Source organism: Grampus griseus (genome assembly GCF_964374135.1).
Source record: "Grampus griseus genome assembly, chromosome: 1".
NCBI lineage: Eukaryota > Metazoa > Chordata > Mammalia > Artiodactyla > Delphinidae > Grampus > Grampus griseus.
Window position 1 is genome coordinate 885,530 of NC_139017.1, and position 20,316 is coordinate 905,845.

Genomic DNA, 20,316 nt, shown 5'->3' on the forward strand with positions numbered 1-20,316 from the left:
GGGGTGGCACCCAAGCCTGGGCTCCAAAGGGCTTGGACTCAGACACGGCTAAGAAGCAAAAGCAGAAACCAGTGACTGATGGTCCGTATCGCAAGGATCTGCGTCAGTGAAGGAGATAAACCCAGGGCAGGATTGGAGCAGACAGAAGACTGAGGCTGGGACCTGCCTGGGTGCTGAGCTCCTGGGGTTGGAACATTGCAGGCGTCTCCAGAAGGAGACGGAGCATCCTCCCGGCGGTGGGAGGTGCAGGCAGAGTCCAGAACCACGGCCAGAGTAGGCCAACTCCTGGCACCACGACCCAACGGACCAGAAATGTCGACATGTGAGATTTCATATATATTCTATGTAAAGATATACAGCATAAGTATATATGTAATATATATAATGACTGTATATATGTCATGCATATATAATGCATGTGTATACGCATATAGTTTGTTAAATTTATATATATATATATATGTTTTGGGGTTTTTTCAATAAATTTATTTATTTTTGGCTGCGTTGGGTCTTCGTTGCTGCGCGCGGCCTTTCTCTAGTTGCGGCGAGAGGGGGCTACTCTTCGTTGCGGTGCGCGGGCTTCTCATTGCAGTGGCTTCTCCTGTTGCGGAGCACGGGCTCTAGGCGCATGGGCTTCAGTAGTTGTGGCTCGCAGGATCTCTAGAGCGCAGGCTCAGTAGTTGTGGTGCACGGGCTTAGTTGCTCCGCTGCATGTGGGAACTTCCCAGACCAGGGCTCAAACCTGTGTCCCCTGCATTGGCAGGCGGATTCTTAACCACTGTGCCACCAGGGAAGCCCTGTATATATGTTTTTTAAGTCCAGAATCTTGTGATATTTCTAGAGAAAAATATTAGCTTTCTAACATATAATTTGCATTTGCATTGCTAGAGGACCCTTTACCAATTTCTACGGTCAGTACATCTATTTCTGAAGACAGAATATTTACACGAGGGCCAAAAGTGTCTTAAAAAGTGGTTCCTTTTTTAAAATTCACAACAATCACAAGGAATCTTCTTTTGAAAAGGACACAATTCTAATGTGAATGAACTCACTATGGAAAAAAAAAAAAGAGCTCCAGCCGAATTCTTTTCTGTGCAACATTGCCCGGGGTGGGGGGACACCATCTCTTAATGAGAAGAATTCTATACCTTCCCCCGGCTGAGAACTTTCTGCTTCAAGTTGCTAATACCGGTTCAGCATCCTACTTCAATTCCTGGGTCTGCTCTGGGGTGCGAAGTCCTTTCTGTGTCACGTAAAACCCAAAGGGGACATACAGGGCTGCGATCTTAAGTGGCGAAAAGTATTTTTAAAATATTTATCTTCCATCTTGGTTCAGATGCAAACATACTTTTTGAACAAGGTTAGACGCATAAACATCCACCTAAGTTCGTGCGAAACGCAGAACGTGCTTTGCCATCAGGAAGCTGCCTCAGCAGCTGTACAGTCACATACACACGGACAGATCGGTACAATACTCATGAGCGGAGTTGCAGAGAAGGAAGCAGGGGCCACCCCAAACCCCGGCCCTGGCCCGGGGGTCCCCTCTGTCCCCCACCGTATGGACGTGCCTCCCAGCCGTGCGCCCCGGCCCCGTGGGCTGGTGAAGGATCTCGCTGCTCTGCTCCCCGGGCAAGGTCATCAGCTCCCTGGGAGGGCGAGGCCCTGCGGGTAAACCAGCCGGGCCTGCACCGCAGGGCTGACGTCACCCACCCTGCAGGGTCTGCTGCCTGCCGGGCCAGTGGGCTCAAGCGAAGGGCACATTCCTGGCTGAAGTCCCCTCCCTCGCCGGCTGGTGGAAAGCCCCGGCCAGCCCTGGGGCCCTGGTACGGCAGGAAGGGCGGAGGCCCGGAAGGGCCCTCAGCCTGGTCGGAGGGGCACTGGTGGGGACGGGCTGCGTGGCCGGAGAACTGAACGCTGATGGAGAGAACGCAGGAAATGCTGTGCAAAAAGCCTTAAACTGGGAGTCTGCCAACCTCAGTCCCGGCTCCGCCGTACACACCCCTGGCCCTGTGCGGTGGCCCCAGCCCCCTTCCCCAAATGAGGACAGACCATCAGTTCCTTGGTCCCTTCTCTCTGGCTCTAAGCCCCTACCATGCGCCAGCTGCTCTCCGTGGAGGACCCTATTTAATCTGCAGAACAAGCCCAGACGGTGGGCAGGGATGTGAGCCACATCTGAGAGACAAGAAAAGAGGGGCAGGGAGCCAGGAGTACGCAGCCCGGGACCCCCACCCAGGCGGGCTGGCTCCAGCACAGGACCAAGATGCCATCGTGCCTGGTGCCCACATCCCTCCCTGCGTCCCCCCGCTCCTGCCACCCAACCCCCAGCATCCCATACCTTCCCTCCCTCTGCCTTTTTGTACCCCTTCCTTGCAAACCCCAGGCCCCGTCGGTTCTCAGGGAGGAAGGCCTGGGATGAGCTGATTCACACACGCATCTCATCCAGCCCAAGAGTACAAAGAAGAAAATCCATCAGGAGCAGAGAGGCCAACCTTTCACCCACTGGTCAGAGCTAAAGGTCTTCAGCTGTGCCAGAGGTCACCAATCAGGGAGTCAAAGGTGATAACTGATGGCCATTAATTTCTTTAAGAAGTATGAGGTGGGACATTCATTTGTTCGATAAATTATGGATTGCAGGTCTGCTGTGCGACAGGCATTGGGCGCAAAACGGGCAAAGTGCCGCTCCCTCACGGAGCTTACGCGTTCGTTCGTGGGGAGATAGACAGTTAACAACAGAACACCAAACTGCTCATACGGCATGTCTGATGGGGTCAGGACAAAGGAGAAAAATCAAACTGGACGAGAGGATGAGGAGGTGCAGAATGGGCTGTGACTTTCACTAAGGAGATGGGAGGCCATCCCAGAGGACGTGACATTTAAACAGAGAGTTGGAGGAGGTGTGGAGTGACTGCCTGGGCGCAGCGAGGGCTCCGGGGGGAAAGAAGTGTCTGTTCACCGCCCGAGGCAGCGAGGAGGTGTCGGGGGCAGAGCAGAGCAGTCAGGGGGGTGATCCCAGAGGTGGGGTCCCCAGCTTTCCCTCCGAGGAGAAGGACCTGCAGGGGGGTTGGGGGTTGCTGGGATCAAAGGGCAGAGGAGCAGTTAGCCGGGATAAGCGAGCAGATCCAGAGGGCAGAGGTGGCTGAAGTTGTTGGATTCGGGGTGTACTTTGGTCCTAAGGCCCACAGGCCTTGCTTCCGGATAGAACAGAGAGTGAGAGAAAGGGGGCAGTCAAGGCTGCCTCTTTGGCTTGATCAACTTTGCAGAAGGAAGACGTTTGCATTTATTCCGCGGGGCTGGATGCTGGGGGCCGTCAACGCTTCAATGGCATTTACTGCTGAGACGAGTGACATCACGATGAGAGGGTGTGAGGACAGAGAGAGGCCACTCCCCAGCTCTGGCGCTCAGTCCTGTGACCTGGGGAAGGAGTCAGGAGGGGTGGCCCGCAGGCCAGCAAGGAGCATCTCAAGGAGGAGGACTGTCACGTCTACCCACCAGATCAGAGACGGAGCGAGGCCTGAGACCAGCCACCACTAAGCAAGCCGGAGTGGCCGCTAGCACTGAAGCAGAGTTGTTGCCGGAGGGGGCCACTGCCTAGTGCGTCTAGGAGACCACAGGTACCCTAGGGGAGGGGGGAAATGGGCGGTCCTGGAAGGGGATGCGGGGGAGAGACCGCCTGGGGGTTCTTTTAAGATGGAAGAATTTAAAAGAGGAAATCTATATGCCCGTGGGACTAATCAAGTAAAAGGGGAAATTTCAAGGGCGGGAGAGGGAACTGCAGGACCGCTGTCCTTGAACAGGCACGTGGTGGGGGAGGGGAGTCAGGCACAGGTGGGGGTGGGGGCGGGGGCGGTGCTCATCTGGGCCAGGAGGGGTGAAGGCGGCGGGCACGAGGTGGATGTCAGTGAATGAAGGATGCCATAGTCCGAGGTTCTGAGAGGTCTCTTCTGATCCTTCCATTTTCTCAGAGAAACAGGGAGCAGGGTCCTTGGCTGAGGGCGGAAGGGAGGGGATGGGACAAGGGAAGGGGCGAAACGATCCTCCAAGAGCCCCGGGGGGGTCAACTAGGGAAAGGCAGCCCTGAGGCCACAGGAATTGAAACCAGTGGCTCAATTTCAGTTCACTGGCATTTTAGGCTGGTAGGTCTTTGCTGTGGGGCAGTCCTGTATTTTATAGGAGCCTCTGCCCCCAGTGAAAGCACTGCTCACCCCATTTTCAAACCATAAGCATTTTGCTGATGAAATGTTACCTAAGCTCCCTTCACTTTTGTTTTTTTTTTTTTTTTGCGGTACACAGGCTTCCCACTGTTGTGGCCTCTCCCATTGCGGAGCACAGGCTCCGGACGCGCAGGCTCAGCAGCCATGGCTCACGGGCCCAGCCGCTCCGCGGCATGTGGCATCTTCCCGGATCAGGGCACGAACCCGTGTCCCCTGCATCGGCAGGCGGACTCTCAACCACTGCGCCACGAAGGAAGCCCCTCCCTTCACTTTTGAAGTGTGCACTCCTCCCGCCTCGGGACACCCTCCTCTCCTGGTCCTGCTTTCTTCCTACCTCGTGAATCCTACTGTCTCCTCCTCCATCTGTCCTTGGACCCCCTCCCCTCTATTTTCTACACATTTTCCCTGAGCGATATCCAGACCTTAGCTTTAACTGTCGTGTGTGTGTGCCTGATGACCCTAAAACCTGTATTTTGGGCCCATATCTCCCTCCTGAACATGCCAAGCCCTCAAATCCAACAAGGCAGTCAGAGCAGCAGCCCTTTCTCCTGAAGAACGGTACCCACCTCCCTACGCCTTCAGTCAGGACCTTTGGGTGGTCCAGACTCTGGCCCCAGGTCCCAGCGCTGAGTTCCGCGAGGTGGCCTCCCGTGGCTGCCTGGCCCTGTGCCCGCCCGCCCCAATCTCCACTGCCATCACTTTGCCCGGGTCCTCACCCCTCTCGCTGGGAACCGAAGCAGCCTTCTAGATGCTGTCCTTGTCTTCAGTTTTACCCCACCGATCTCCCGCTACTCCGCCATCAGCAGGATGTTTCCAGAAAGCAATTATGACCCTGTCACCCTGTTGCAAGCACCTTAACCATGACCCTCAGGATCTACGCACCTCACAGCCTCATTTCTTGCCACTCCTGCCTGGAAGGCTGGGCTCCAATCCTACCCAATTTCTCACCTGTCTCTGTATAAACGGGACCAATTCATGCATCTTCACCTTTGCACGTGATGTTCTTTCTACCTGGACGCCCCCATCTCTGTGCCCAGCTAGTTCCCACTCACCTTCCCCGAGCCCACCCACTCCTGCTTCCAGGAGCTCTGTGGCTTCAATGGCACTTTGTAAGTACTTTCATCACACGAGTCATCCAGTGTGTCTAAACACCTGCTCACTCGTGAGCTCACGAGGGGAGGGTCCTTGTCTTGGCTTCCTTTGTATCATCAGTGCCTGGCACAGAGATTCTTAAAAGAATCACCATTTTTAATAAGGCGTAGTATTCTAGATTATAAATAGATGAGTCCTACTTAACCTATCCCCAATATTGGATGTATTGTTTGTTTCACATTTTTTGGAATTACTAATGTCTATTTTTCAAAATGGAGAAAACATTTGTCCTCTTTTTTATTTTAAGAGCAGTACAGACTTTTTGTAAAAGAAAATTCAGGCAATATAGCAAGGCATAAAAACAAAGTAAAAATCATCGATAAGCCCCCATCCCCAGACGGCCTTTGTCATCAAGCTGATGTATACCTTTGCAAACTGGTTTCTATGCATTCAGTTACCTCTACATTTAAAAACTAAAATTGAGACATATTGCACATGCTGTTTTATAAGCAGCTTCACAGTGTCTCATGAACATTCCGTGTCATTAGATATTCATGTATCATTTTTTAATGATTGCATAGTGTCCTACTGTATGCATATGGTAACTCGTTTCATAAATCCCCTCTCTTTGGATGTTCTGGTTGTTATCAAGATGCCATGAGTCTCCTTGTAGATATGTTTCTGTACTCTTATCTAATTATTTGCTTAAAATATAATCCTTGACATAGAGAATAGACTTGTGGTTGCCAAGGGAGGGGGATGGAGTGGGAGGTTGGGGTCAGCAGATGCAAACTATTATATATAGGATGGATAAGCAACAAGGTCCTACTGTGTAGCACAGAGAACTATATTCAATAGCCTATGATAAACCATAATGGAAAAGAATATTTAAAAAGGATTGTATGTATATGTATAACTGAATCACTTTGCTGTACAGCAGAAATTAACACAACATTGTAAATCAACTCTACTTCAATAAAGAAAATTAAAGCTGAAAAAAATATATAGTCCTTGAAGTTGAATTGTCGGGTTGGATGCTCGCACATTTTTAATGTTTTGGCCCAGTTGTTCTCCAGGATGGTCGTTATACTTCTAAGAGCAGCATAAGGCAGCACCAATCCCCCCTACCAAGACCCATATTGGGTATTACCCTGTGTTTCCTCTTTGTCAGCCCTGGATGGGGGGAAGTGTTTATGTTTCTGGTCTCTTCGGAGAATATCGAACACCTCTGAGGTCAGCAACTCTCAGATAATCACATGGTAGGTGTTTAATAAGTATTTTATGAATGATGGATGGGTGAGTGAAGACAAGCGCACAAAGGGTACATAGCATCTGGGATACTGGACTTCGGTCAAAGATGCTGGATTTAAATCCTGGTTCTGGGAATTCCCTGGTTGTCCAGTGGTTAGGACTTGGTGCTTTCACTGCCTAGGGCCCATTTTCCATCCCTGGTTGGGGAACTAAGATCCCACAAGCCAAGGGGCCAAAAAACAAAACAAAACAAATGCATACAAACCCCCCCAAAAAAATCCTGTTTCCATGGCTTGTGCAATCACAGACAAGTCACTAAAGTTGATTAAACCTCAGTTTACTCAATTGTGAATTGGAGATCGTAATTCCTACTTCACATGATTACTGTGAAGTTAATGAGATATCGTGCTTTAAAACAATGCAAAAAGCATTTTGAAAGTAATACTTATATATGGTAAAGTGTTCAAATAGTACAGCAAGTTATACTGTAAAAAGTCTCCTTCTCACCCACCTTGACTCCCTCTCCTATTCCAGAAATAACACGGGGTTTTTTTGTGTCCTCCCAGAGACACACAGGATAACTAATTAAATACATTGTTTTGTAGCTGCTTTTTCCACTTAATCTGTTTTGGAGACTGGTCCACACACATTTACACGTAGCTACCTCATTATTTTGAATTCATTGTAGTTTATTTAACCACTTCTTCGTGAGCAGACATTTAGACATCATGCTTAAGAGCATAAGGTCTGGGATCAAACTGCTCGAGTCTGAGCACAATTTCAAACTTACCAGCTGTGAAACCTTGAGTCACTGGCCTTAGTTCTCTGTGCCTTGGTTTTCTCATCAATAAAATGGGGGTGATATAGACGCACCTCAAAAGGCATTGTGAAGATTTAGAGTTTGCACGTGTAAAATACTAACAACATTCGGCATATAGTAACCGCTCAATAAAGTGACTTACTTTTTTGTTTCCAGTTTTATTTTCCAAAAAGTCCACAACGATTATCCTTGTACCACCCCGCCAAAAACCAATATGCACATTATACAATAGAGGGTGACCTTGATATGGAAACAGAATGAATGGAGGGTGTGTTTCTACTCAGGACGAAGTAAGCTCAGGCCCTAATAACAAAAAAAAAGTCAGATAAACTACAGAATCAGAAAGCTGAGTTCGGACTTCCCTGGTGGCGCCATGGTTAAGAATCCGCCTGCCAATGCAGGGGACACGGGTTCGAGCCCTGGTCCGGGAAGATCCCATATGCCGCGGAGCAACTAAGCCCGTGCGCCACAGCTACTGAGCCCGCGCACCTACAACCCATGCTCCGCAACAGGAGAAGCCACTACAATGAGAAGCCCGCACACCGCAACAAAGAGTAGCCCCCGCTCGCCGCAACTAGAGAAAGCCCGCGCGCAGCAACAAAGACCCAACACAGCCCTAAATAAATAATTTAAAAAGAAAGGAAGAAAGAAAGAAAGAAAGAAAGCTGAGGTCACAGGGCAACTAGGTAACCTAGAGCCCAAGGAAAGACGGGCCCCTCCAGGGAAAGATGGGATGAGAATGACTCACTTGAGGCAGAGCGAGGGGGAGACAGCCCAGGGGATGAGAATTTTGCTAACGTATTTAACAAATTGCTAAGGGCGGAGGGAGGCTCTCCTCCACAGGCCTCCTCCGGGATCAGGAGAAAGACAGGGCAGGTGGGAGAGTAGAGAGAGCCCCCCCCCGGGGGGGGAAAGGCAGAAGCCCCACCCAGACCCGCCCCTAGAAAAGCAGGAAAAGGAGGAGGAGGAGAGAGGGATGGGCACAGAAGGGGACCTAGAACCTTCAGGCGCTGGGAGGAGGGGCAGAAAACAGCTGGGGGTCTGCGGGTTCTGGGCAATTTGCCCCCAGGGACATTTAGCAAAGTCTAAAGACATTTTTGGTCCCCAGAGCTGGGAGGACAGAGTGCACTGAGGGCTTTTGGTGGGTGGAGGCCAGAGACGCCGCTGAACTTCTACAAAGCCCAAGACAGCCCCACAACCAAGAGTCAGACAGCCCCAAATGCCAACAGTGTCCAGGTAAGGAAGCCTGCGTGACAGGCCTGCAAGGTCTTCTCCACACAAGTCCTGCCACAGACGGGAGGGTCATTGCAAAGTTCCTACCCTGGAGGCCCAGGCACATGGGGCCTGCCCAGGAGGAGCCTGGACCAGGACAAGGGGACATCCTGACCCCCAGCACCGTGCCACCGGGACATCAGGCACCAAGCAACAGCCACCTACACAGAGGACAGCATGGACAGAGCACCTTCCATGACACAGGTGCAGAGGGACATAGGTGCTGAAGGCCCAGGGTGCAGCAGGGACTCAGAGAAAGCCCAGCACCAAGGGATGGGCAGCCAACTATCACCATCACAAAGCTCAGACCGACCTGAACTCCTGCCCAGCTAACTCAGCGTTCCTGGACACACACAGACAGACACACGGCCTAGCAGAAGAGGCACACCCATTCCCAGCCACATATGCTGTTTATCTCATCCTCTACTGTTCTACACAGATGTCCAGCACTTACTGCAAAAAAAAAAAAAAAAAAAGGAAAAATATCTCGTTGTCAAAAAACAAAGTTACCAATAGAACCAGATTCATGTATAACTCAGATGTTAACGGTTCTAGTGGAAAAGGCAGACAACAAGCAGGAACAGATATAGAATTTCAGCAGACACGAAAACTGCAGAGGTCACACAGGGATGCTAGAGATAAAAAAGGACACTGAGGGGCTACCCTGGTGGCGCAGTGGTTGAGAGTCCTCCTGCCGATGCAGGGGACGTGGGTTCGTGCCCAGGTCCGGGAAGATCCCACATGCTGCAGAGCGGCTGGGCCCGTGAGCCATGGCCACTGAGCCTGCGCGTCCGGAGCCTGTGCTCCGCAACGGAAGAGGCCACAACAGTGAGAGGTCTGCGTACTGCAAAAAAAACAAAGGACACTGAGAGGAGAATGGCTTCCATGGGATCATCGCAGAGGAAAGAAAGAAGAAACAAAAACACCGGAATTTGTTGTGAATCTCTGGGCAAAGTCCTAACCTCTCAGAGCCAAAGGCTCTCATCAAATTGAAAGTGATTGAAAGGAAGAAAGAGGCAGTAGGTGTAAATAACAGCCTTTGGAAATTTCTTCTCACCCATTGATACCTAAAGTTGGTTTTCTGTGTGTGTGTTTGTTTTTTCAAAATGGGAAATAGTTTAGTTCTTTTATAGTAATATACACAGAATCTGTTTTTTTTAAGAAAATATAGTTATTTTCCATGATTCTGCCCAGAGATAACCACTAACATTTTTACAAAAGTGTATCATTCGACACACGGTGAATGCAAATCCACTTTCTTCCCACTTAATGGTACATCATGGACAGCTGCACATGTCGGTAAATAGAGGTGCCCAACCTCACTTTATGGGCTGCCTGGGAGGTGAGTAAATATCTCTACTGCAGTGAGTTTCGCCAGCCCCCTTTGGGTGACACTTAGGTCGCTACCATTTGTCTCCAATTACACCACCGCCACAGAGGGAGCCCTGGTACACGTATCTTTGTGCACCTACCCAATTATTTTCTTTGGAAAAAAGTGCTCAGATGTGAAATTGCTAGGGAAAAGTCATGCACGCTTTTCAAGGTTTTTAGACAGCTTGTCAAATTGTTCTTCGGAAAGTGTCTCCTAATTCCCACCTAGACCAACGGTTTGTGCAGGCTTGAGTTTCTTCACATCCTCACCAGCCTAGACACCAGGGGTTTTCTTTTTACTCTTTGCCAATTTGATATATGAGAGGTGGTGTCTCTCCTAATCTTAAGTTGCTTGCATGTCAGACGATGCTACGGAAGAGTGTACATGCTCTGTCTGCACCCTCCAAACCCCAGCATTTGCACTGACTTTTCCTCACGGCTAGAAATCAGCCAGGGCACCAAGCCTGCACTATAAGGACTATAAATCCCAGCATGCCCTGCAAACCCATGGGGTAGATAAGGATAGACCAAGGGATGTCGGGACTTTCCCCTCCTGCTGTGGCCTGGGTCACTGAGGCTGGCAGGTGTGGAGGTGGGCAGGTGAAGCTGAGTCATTCGGGACACTGGGTGTGGTCTCCTGGATCAGCTCCAGAGTTGACACGAAGGTTCCAGTAACGGGTGGCTGAGCTGGGCTAACTGCTGCTGGTGCTGCCCCAGCCCAGCCCTGCACGTAGCAGGAGGGGAGGAGGGAGAGGTGGGAGGGGGAGGGGAGAGGTGGGAGGGGGAGGGGAGAGGTGGGAGGGGGAGGGGAGAGGGGGAGGGGAGTAGGTGGGGGAGGGGGAAGAGGGGGGAGGAGAAGGAGGAGGGGAGGAGGGGAGGGCAGGAGGGAGAGGTGGGAGGGGGAGGGGAAAGGGGGAGGGGAGTAGGTGGGGGAGGGGGAAGAGAGGGGGAGGAGAAGGAGGAGGGGAGGAGGGGAGGGCAGGAGGGAGGGGGAGGGGAGGAGGGAAGAGGAGGAGGGGGAGGGGAGGAGGGATGGGAGGGGGAGGGGAGATGGGGAGGGGAAGGGGAGGAGAAGGCAGGGGGGAGGAGGGGAGGCAAGCTGGGGGAAGGAGCGGAGGAGGGGGAGGGGAGTCGGGACAAGAATGAGGAGGCTACTGTGAGTGTCTCAAAAACTGGCACCTCGTTCTCCATCCTCCCACAGGGTCACTGGGAAGCATCCTGAAACCTACTCTGATGGAGCCCCCACCCCAGGCGCTTCTCAAACTGTGCATCTGGCAGTGGGGTTTCAGGCGGAGTCCGGAGTCCGTGGTGGGGCTGAGGAAAGAGGCGCAGGAAGCCAGGCTCCAGATCCTGGTCTCAGGCCCTTATAGGCTGTTTCTTCACCCTGCACAGCCTCGGTTTCCCCGCCTAGGAGAGGAGGGTCCATCCTGCCTCACAGGTCTGCTGGGAGGCTGATGGGGGTTTGTTCTTTGAGATCTCGTGGGCTCCGCAGTCCTGGGTGACCCTTCCCTCCCGGGCCCCCCGCACGCAGCCCGGTGGCAAGGCAGATGCTCAGTGAGAGGAGGGATGAGTGACCCCTCACCCAGTAGGTGCTGCTTAGGGGGCAGCTGTCGACACTGAGCTCACGTTCTCACCGCACGCTGTGTGCCTTTGAGCAAGTCGCCTGCCTCCTCTGAGCCTCAGTTTCCCCATCTATGAAATAGGGCTTGTTCACCTGGGTCTAGTGTCCTGTCCCTCAGGCATTGGGATTTGGTTACGATGCAGGACTCACCGGCTCACCTAGGGACGGTTTTTCCTTAAAAGAGGTCAGTTTCAGGAAGACTCTGTGAAGAGGTGTTGCACAGATGAATCCCTCCACAGGGAGAGGGGCCGGGCCGGGACAAGGCTGCCGGGCAAGGGCGGCTCTTCAGCACCCTGGGTTAATCAGCTATGCCCAGCACAGAGGGCACCCATATTCCAGGGTGTATATGGGTGTCCTTGATATGTTGTACACCAACTGGGCTAAAAGAGGTCTTGAGGTGAGAAAATTTGATGCTTCCAAGTGCATATCAGGGGGCTCTGGTCCCAGGCCCTCATGGTGGAGGCGGCTGGCAGGAACCCACATCCAGGTATGACCCCCCCCATCACCTGTTTATTGATTGACAGCCTCAAGGAGCCATCGTTTTGCAGGTAGAGGGGCTGCAGGACAAGCTCCTAGTCCGGAAGCAGTAGGTGGGGTCAGGCACTTTCACCCCGGCTGAGGACTTCCTGCTTACGGGCCACAGGGCCCTGCGTGGCAGTGACGATGGTGGCTGCGGGGACCCACGGTTCTGCCTCCACAGACTGTGGTCCAGTGGGGAGCTGGCTCAGCACAGCCAGATCTTTTGGTTAAAGAGAAGCCACCATCCCGTTATTGTGTGAAAATTGTTCTGATTTTAAATTTATTTACTTATTTTTGGCTGCGTTACGTCTTCATTGCTGCACAGGCTTTCTCTAGTTGCGGCGAGTGGGGGCCACTCTCCTTTGGGGTGCGTGGGCTTCTCATTGCAGTGGCTTCTCTTGTTGTGGAGCATGGGCTGTAGGCGCGGGCTTCAGTAGTTGTGGCACATGGGCTTCAGTAGTTGTGGCACGCAGGCTCAGTAGTTGTGGCTCACGGGCTCTAGAGCACAGGCTCAGTAATTGTGGCACACGGGCTTCAGTAGTTGTGGCACGCGGGCTCAGTAGTTGTGGCTCGCGGGCTCTAGAGCACAGGCTCAGTAATTGTGGCACACGGGCTTCAGTAGTTGTGGCACGTGGGCTCAGTAGTTGTGGCTCGCGGGCTCTAGAGCACAGGCTCAGTAATTGTGGCACACGGGCTTCAGTAGTTGTGGCACGCGGGCTCAGTAGTTGTGGCTCACGGGCTCTAGAGCACAGGCTCAGTAATTGTGGCTCACGGGCTTAGTTGCTCCGCGGCATGTGGGATCTTCCCGGACCAGGGCTCGAACCCATGTCCCCTGCGTTGGCAGGCGGATTCCCAACCACTGCGCCACCAGGGAAGCCCGATTGTTCTGATTTTAAAGAGTTGGCCACGTATTCCTGGTTTTCTGCTGCTGCAGATGCACCTGTAGCAGGAGGCATGGTGGGCGGCTCAGCGGCTCTGACGGGCAGGGATGCGGCCCTCAGGGGTCGCTCAGGGCCCCATGAATGCCCAGCTCTGCTGAAGGCAAGCAGAACCGCTTCAGAGAGGAGGGGGGAGGTGAGCTGATAACTCAGGGGCTGGGGCTTTCGTCCACTGCAGGGGGCGCGCTGAGGCTGTGTGTGTGTGTGTGTGTGTGTGTGTGTGTGTGTGTGTGTGTGTGTGTGTGTGTGTGTGTGTGTGTGTGTGTGTGTGTGTGTGTGTGTGTGTGTGTGTGTGTGTGTGTGTGTGTGTGTGTGTGTGTGTGTGTCTGGGGGGCCTGAGTGCGTGTGTGACCAGGGGGGAGGGGGCGGCCGGGCAGGGAGAGGCAGGGAGAGGCACAGGGCAGCCAAGCAAATATTTATCGACCGCCTTCTCTGTGCCAGGCGCTGCGGAGGCACCGAGATGAGTAAGCCCGGCCTTGCCCGGAGGCCCCACAGCTCCTGAGGGTGAAAGGGTGTAAACAGAGCGAAAGGAATCGAAGACAGGGAAAGCTCAGCTCCCCCGCGTGCGGGAGGGGAGCTGAAGGGGCGGAGCCGCCCCTCCCCCGCAGGCACGCCCCGAGGGGCTCCCTCACCTGCCCAGCAGTCCCCCGACCCCACGGGGGCAGTAAGAGGTGGGCCACGCCCCTGAGTCCAGCCGGCGGAGAGATGGGGACGGGCAGGGCTGCCAGGGCTGCCGGGCCCTGCAGTGTCCTGGGGAGGGGGGCGGGGGCGGGGTTGCAGTGTTGGGACGGAGACACTGAGGACCACGCCCCCTAGGAGGGAGCGAGGCCCCGCCCCCTGTCGCCCCCAAGCGCCGGCAGGAGTCCAGGCTCCGCCGACCTTGGACCAGCCTCCTGCCCCAGCCGGGACACGGGGACGCCCAGTCCCCTCCGAGGGCTGTGGTGCGGAAGGAATGAGATAAAGGATGAGGAAAGCACCTCATAAACTGAAAACGGCAGGACAAAGGTCGGCGCGCCGTGCGGGCACTGCTGCCTCGGGCCCTCTGGCACGGGATGAAGGGCTGGACCGCGGGCAGCTCTCCTCCCCAGCAGACCCTCCGGGCCGCGTCTCACCAACGGTGCCTCCTTCGGGGCTGAAGAAGCTGATGGAGGCGGAGGGTCCTGGGCGGGCTTGGGGTCCCGGAGGTGTGCTGTGGTCCCGGGGCTCCTGCCCACTCTCAGAAGGGACTCAGGCAACGTGGGTGACCCTCTGGGAGCGCGAGGACCCCAGATAACACGGGCGGAGAGGTGAGCACAGCGCCCGCACTTGGTCATTTTCAAGAAATGAGGCGACTATTAGGCCAGGACCCCCGATAAAGCAGCCGCGGGGAAGTGAGGACTGCTCCTAGCCCCCAGGCCCTGTCCTCCTGAGTGAGCCCCACGCACACACGTGCACACGCACACACCAGCACACACCTGTTTTTCTCAGATCCCTTTCTTACCCGCATCCCTTTGGTGAATAATCTGATATTTCTAAGACAGCTAAACAGCCTTGCAAACACACAAAATGGCTTTTTAAAGTGCTCCCCGGAACTCGAGGCCTCAGACTGAAGGAACTCCGCTCTGGGAGATGTTCTGCACGAGGACCCCCCACCCACAGCCCCACCTGAACCCAGATGTGTCATTCTGTGCAGACAGAGCAGCACCTTCTGGAGTCTGCCGAGGACACCGTCAGAGGAGCCCCAACCCTGGAGAAGCCTCTGGGGAGACGGCAGGGAGCATGGCTGAGTCCCCAGGGAGCCGAGCCTCCCTCTGCGCCTGTGACCCGGGCTGTCAGTCTCCGTCGTGGGGAGGGGGCCGCGCGGCGGCAGCGGTGCCCGCGGTGCCACACAGACCAGGCCAGGCGTTCCTCCTCCCCCGAGTCCTCAAGCACTCATCTCGCTTTGTTTGCTTTTCCCTCCGCAAGATCATAACTCCGATTCCACGTCCGACAACGAAAGCTTGGATTCATCTCACAGATACTCAGCTTGCAGCCAGCTTGGCTGGAATGCACATCTACTCCACAAGGCCAGACACGCAATTCCAGACTCCTTAGTGGATGCCAGGGCACGGCGGCCTGACAGCGGGGCAGCGGGCTGCAGAGGCCTGGCTCGGCCCAGGTCGCCCCGCTGATGCCTCGTGGCGGCAGGACAGCCCAAGCTCCAGGGAAGGATCACCCGTCCCCTCACTCTCCCCCAACCTCAGCCTCCACCTTCACCTGCAGCCGGCAGATCCCTGCCCTGGTCCCCTTTCCCAGCCCCATTGCCCACATCCGGGCCAGAGCTCTAGACTTTAGTATACAGGTAGCTAAGACAAAGGTTAGAAAAAGCCCAGAAGGCACTTTATTGGAGGTCTCTGCCCCCATTCACAGGAGGAGGGAGCCAGGAGCCCCGTCCCAAGGGTCCCGGCACTGCCCTGCTCCTCACTGGTCCACAGAGGACCTAAACAGTCAGTGTGGCCACCAGCACCTGGTGAGGGAGGGGCGGGAGGGGAATGTCTTAGAAAAAATAGATCTCTATGTACATATCTGTATTTATAGCACATAAATTACGGAGTGCTCTGACCCCCGCCCGCGGAGTCCAAGCACTGAGTGGGGAGTGGGAAGCCAGTCCAGAAAGAGGGGGCCCTTCTCAGGGCCCAGGGCCCCCAGCCTTCTCAGCCCGCTCCGGCCTCTGTAGGAGGGAGGTGTCCGCCACTGGGGTCTGATTTGGTCTGACGCAGCCCAGACAGAAGGAGCCGCGAGCGCAGCTACAGCCAGCACACAAGTGGCCTCAAACACCAGGCTTGTAATTCCAAGAGGAGAACAGAGAGCAGAGGCCACCTGCCCCAGATGCCAGGACGATGGCCGACAGGAGCCAGAGCCTCAGCTTCTCTCCACGGCGCAGGGCGCATGCGCAGGCGTCCTGGTGGTCCCCTCCGGGGGCTGCAGCCTCAGGTCCGAGCTTTGGTCGCAGGGCCGGTCCGACCCTCAGTTCCTATGCCCGGCCACCTCCTCCTCCTTCCAGCCGCTGGAGTTTTTGCCAAACTTGTAGACAAGCCGCCGGCCGTCCACCCGCTCCAGGATCTCCCGTTTGTAGTAGTACCTGAGGGGAGAAGGGTGGTCAGAGGTGCCCAGGCAGGGGCCCGCCTGCCAAGAATCCTCAGGTGACCTGCCCCACTGGGCTGCAGCCCGGCCGACCTGGGCCCGAGCCACTTCCTGCACGGAGCAGCCTCTGCTCCTTCGCCCTGCTCTGTCCCGCGCACCGTCCCGCGCACCGGGCCATGCCCTGGCTTCTGTGTGGCTTTCGCCTCTGTCCTGGGCCCATCACGAAGCCACGTGATTTTAGGGTTGAGGAAACCTTAGCGACGGTCTGCGAGGAAACCAAGGTCCAGAGACAGGCAACTTAATGGCTTCAATGGTGTGGGCCTCGGCTACTGCCCTTTTTACCACCAAGAGCCTTTCTTAGGACGAGCCTTGCAGGCGACACAAAGAAATGCGGTCAGACCGAATTCAGCGTGTGCTGCGGGCCAGCCAGGCTCCCACAGAGTCCACGAGGTGGCCAGACCCCGTGGTTCCTCGCTGCCCGGGACTCACAGCCGCCGGAAGGGGGAGGTTCTGATGGTGCCGGCGCCGCGCTGCACGGGACTCACAGCCGCCGGAAGGGGGAGGTTCCGACGGCGCCGGCGCCGCGCCGCCCGCTCACCTCATGGCCCGGCTCAGCTTCTCGTAGGTCATGCTGCTGTTCTTCTTTTTCTGGCCCCAGAGCTGGGCCACGGCCTCCGAGCGCAGGAACTTGAAGACGCCCTCTTGCCGGTTCTCCCACTTCATGAGGCCCTCGTTGAGCTCCGGGTGGATGAGGATGTCGCGGATGAACTCCCACAGGTGGGTGCCTCTGGGGGCTGCAAGGCCAGGCTCCATCAGTCAGCGGCCCAGGCGACCCCTGACCCCCACGACTGCTGCCCATCCCGGCGCACAGCCTACTGGCGGCTGCCTCCCTCCTGGCCTCCCCCACGGGACAGCTGGGGAAGCTCCAGGAAGACCACGTCTCGCACGGCACAGAGGTTTAACTCGCTCAGGTACTCATCAAATGTCTGGCTGGGATACAAGAGCGGTTGAGACATGGGACCGCATTGAGGGGCTCACAGTTTCGAGGGGTCACGGTAAAAAAGCAGATACAGCAAAAGGTGGTGAGAGCTTAGCAGGGGCAGGACCACAGAGCTGGCCCCGGCCTGGGGGACAAGGGGACGGCTTCCCGGGAAGAATGACCCCAAGACGCAAACAGGCCCAGTGCGTGTGGGAGGGGCTGCACGTACAGATGAGAAGGAGCTGCGGGGGCCCACGCAAGGGCCAAGGCCAGGGGGCAGGGACTTGGTGGGTGGAAGGGCCACCCCTGCGTGGCCCTCGGTGGACGGGCCGTCCAGCGGCCGAGCCACTGTCCCTGCCTGCGCCTGCCCAGCACCCGCCAGCAAGTGTGTCCCTCAGGCAGGACGAGGGGTGGGCAGGAAGCCTGGACCCCAGCGCCACCCTTCCTGCAGCCCCCGTGGCTCCACCGCCACATGCACCATGAAGGACCAGCCAGGCCCTGCCACCGGGCAGGGACCACGCGCACCCTGGCCCCGTGCACAGCAACATGCAGAGGGCCCAGCTCAGGAGAGAGGCCCCCCGGCCCCACCACGGCCCCCAGCTGTGCAGGGCCCCCCCGCCGTGCAGGGCCCCCAGCCGTGCAGGGCCCCCCTCACCGTGCAGGGCCCCCCCGCCGTGCAGGGCCCCCCCCCGCCGTGCAGGGCCCCCCAGCCGTGCAGGGCCCCCTCTCACCCTGCTTGCTCTTCTTGCCCTCAAGACACTCCCGGGAGTCTTTACTCAGCTTTCGGGGCCGGCCCCGTTTCCGCTTCCCATGCTTAAGATCCCCCTTCTTGTAGTCGGGAAAGCCGTCTGTGGGGAGAGGTGGAAGGTCAGGAGAGGGAGGGATGGGGGCTGCTGGGGGACAACCCCCCTCCAGGAAAACCCTGAGGGGGTGGGGGCAGGGGGCCAGCCCCTGAGCACTGCCAGAGGAACACCCACGGGGACCAGGAGGTTCCCTCCGCTCACCCCCAGAGAAGAGCTTGCTGTCCAGGGCGTCCAGGTCCACGTCGCTTCCACCGGAGTCTGAGGCCTGGGGGCTCTGAGACGCGCCAGTCCCTGGAGGGGCGGGCCAGAGTGAGCCCCTTCCGGTCCTCCCAGAAAGCCCGGGGTCTAGTGCGGGGCGCCAGTGCTCAGGGCATCTGGGGAGGGGAGGCTGTGGGCAGACGCCCGAGGGCTCACCTGCGGTGGAGACGTCAGAGCTGCCCGGGGAGGGGGCCCCGGTGCCGAAGCTGCCCGGGTAGAAGGGGCTGGCCTGTCTGCAGTCCTCAAGCATCTCCGGGGCAAAGGGGCTTCCCTGGTCTGGGGGGAGGTGAGAGTTCAGAGGGGGCCCTGACTCTCCCAGCTGGGGGTGTGGGGCAGAGAGGGGACAGGACAGGCTGGGGGGGTTGAGAGAAGGGGCTCTCACCCAAGGGCCCCTGGTCCCCCAGGGGTTCCAGAAGCGCCATGCTGTCCTTCTCCAGAAGCTCCATGATCCAGCTGAGCTCGTCGGGGAAGCTGGAAGCTGATGAGAAGGGGGTCAGAGCCCAGGGGTCTCCCCTCCCCTCCCTGGGGCTCTCTCCCTGGTGGTGCCCTCGGGCCAGTCCCCAGACCAGCCTCCCTAACTGAGGAGGGGGCGGGGCAGGAGGCGGGCTCCCCTCCAGGACTCACTGAGGTCCCACAGCTGGGAGTAGAGCTGGTCCCCCAGGGGCCCGAAGACCAGGCGCAGCTCCTCAGGGGCGCAGCGGCAGAGCGCAGCCCCGTCCATGTCACAGCGCGAGAGGTCAATGGTGCTGGCGTCATACTTGTGCTTCTCCACTTGGTAGCTGATCCAGTCCAGGACCTGGGCCTTGGACCAGAGCTGGGGCTGCTCTCCCAACCAGCTGGCCTTCTCTGCAAGGGGCCGGCACAGCGACGGGTCAGCCCCCTTCTGGGGCCAGCTGGGGATTCCGGGGGTCCCGCCTGGACTCTCAGAGCACCCAGCCAGGAGCAGGGCGGGCGGCGGTGCTCACAGCACCCCGGCCAGCACCCCCGCCAGACGCAGCCCCCAAATCCTAACACCCCAGCTTCTTACAGCTCACCCCAGCCCTCCCCCTGCCCGATCCCCCACTTGTCCCAGGCTCTTAGGCGGACGTCTCCCCCTCCCCAAACGCCCAGCCCCTCCTGAGACCCACCTGTGCCCTCCAGGGGCACCTGCGGGCTGCTGAGCGCCAGCACCAGGTCATCGGCCCCGAAGGCGGCGGCAGGGGGAACAGAGGCCAGATTGGGGTCATCCGAGCTGTACATCGTACTGAAGTAGGTGCTAAAAACGTTGCTAATCTCACAGGTTGCAGCCATGAGGCTACCTGGGAAGGGAGGGCAAGGCCGGTGAGAGCCAGGGGCCCAAGGGCGTGAAGGTCAACATCTCGTAGGACACCCTCTCCTCAAGACGGGCTCCAGGGTCTCAGAGCCCGGGGGACGGAGGGTGTGCTGGTGGGGGGCACAAGGCCTCCCGCTGGGCTCCCTCCTCTGCCCTCCTGGGCCCACGAGTGGGACCTGCAGTCGTGGCCACTCTGTCCTTTGCAGGGACAGGCTCTCGGGCCCTCGGGACACCGCCCAGCCCTGCAACTCCTGCTTGGGCAGGCTCAGAACCGAGCTCCACCGGCCCCTCCCCAATCCCCCCGGGGCCAGGCGGGGGAATGTGACAGGCAGAGGTCCTACCTTGGCGGCCGAGGGTGTGGCAGGCGGGTTTAGGGGCAGCAGGCGGAGGAAATCCAGGGAGAAAGCCCCGCCAGGTAGCGCTGACACGCAGGCCGCGCTCCCACCGCTGCGCTAAGTAGAAGCTGCGAGCTCCGCCCGCGCCCGGGCCTTTATAGGCACCCGCGGTAACCTGAGCTGGTGGCTCATTGGTCGAGGGGATTTCCTGGCCTTTAGACTGGGCTCCTGGCCCCAGGTGATTTGCATATTTTGTGCCACTTGGCCGGGATCCAGGCCGGCGGTGCTGGGAAATCAGGCCCGGCTGGTTTAATGATTGTCAGGGTCTGTCATCCCGCACCCTCTGGGGTTGGGCACAGGGCAGTGGCCTGGGCGGGTGGCAGGTGGACGCTGGGTGGGCATCTGCACTTTCGGCCACCCTTTGGCTCAGGA

At 57.0% G+C, this 20,316-nt stretch overlaps 1 protein-coding gene across 1 annotated transcript; it reads right to left on the reverse strand.

Annotated features, from left to right (window-relative positions):
• Positions 1 to 15,437: 15,437 nt before the first annotated feature.
• On the reverse strand, positions 15,438 to 20,000 carry ELF3 (E74 like ETS transcription factor 3). Its single transcript, XM_082679126.1, has 9 exons — positions 19,891 to 20,000; positions 19,365 to 19,535; positions 18,862 to 19,083; positions 18,620 to 18,715; positions 18,394 to 18,513; positions 18,181 to 18,270; positions 17,908 to 18,024; positions 16,796 to 16,991; positions 15,438 to 16,195 (listed from the first exon to the last, which is right to left on the reverse strand). Exons 2-9 carry the CDS (start codon positions 19,525 to 19,527, stop codon positions 16,081 to 16,083), a joined length of 1,119 nt encoding a protein of 372 aa, XP_082535252.1. The 5' UTR covers positions 19,528 to 19,535; positions 19,891 to 20,000; the 3' UTR covers positions 15,438 to 16,080.
• Positions 20,001 to 20,316: the final 316 nt, after the last annotated feature.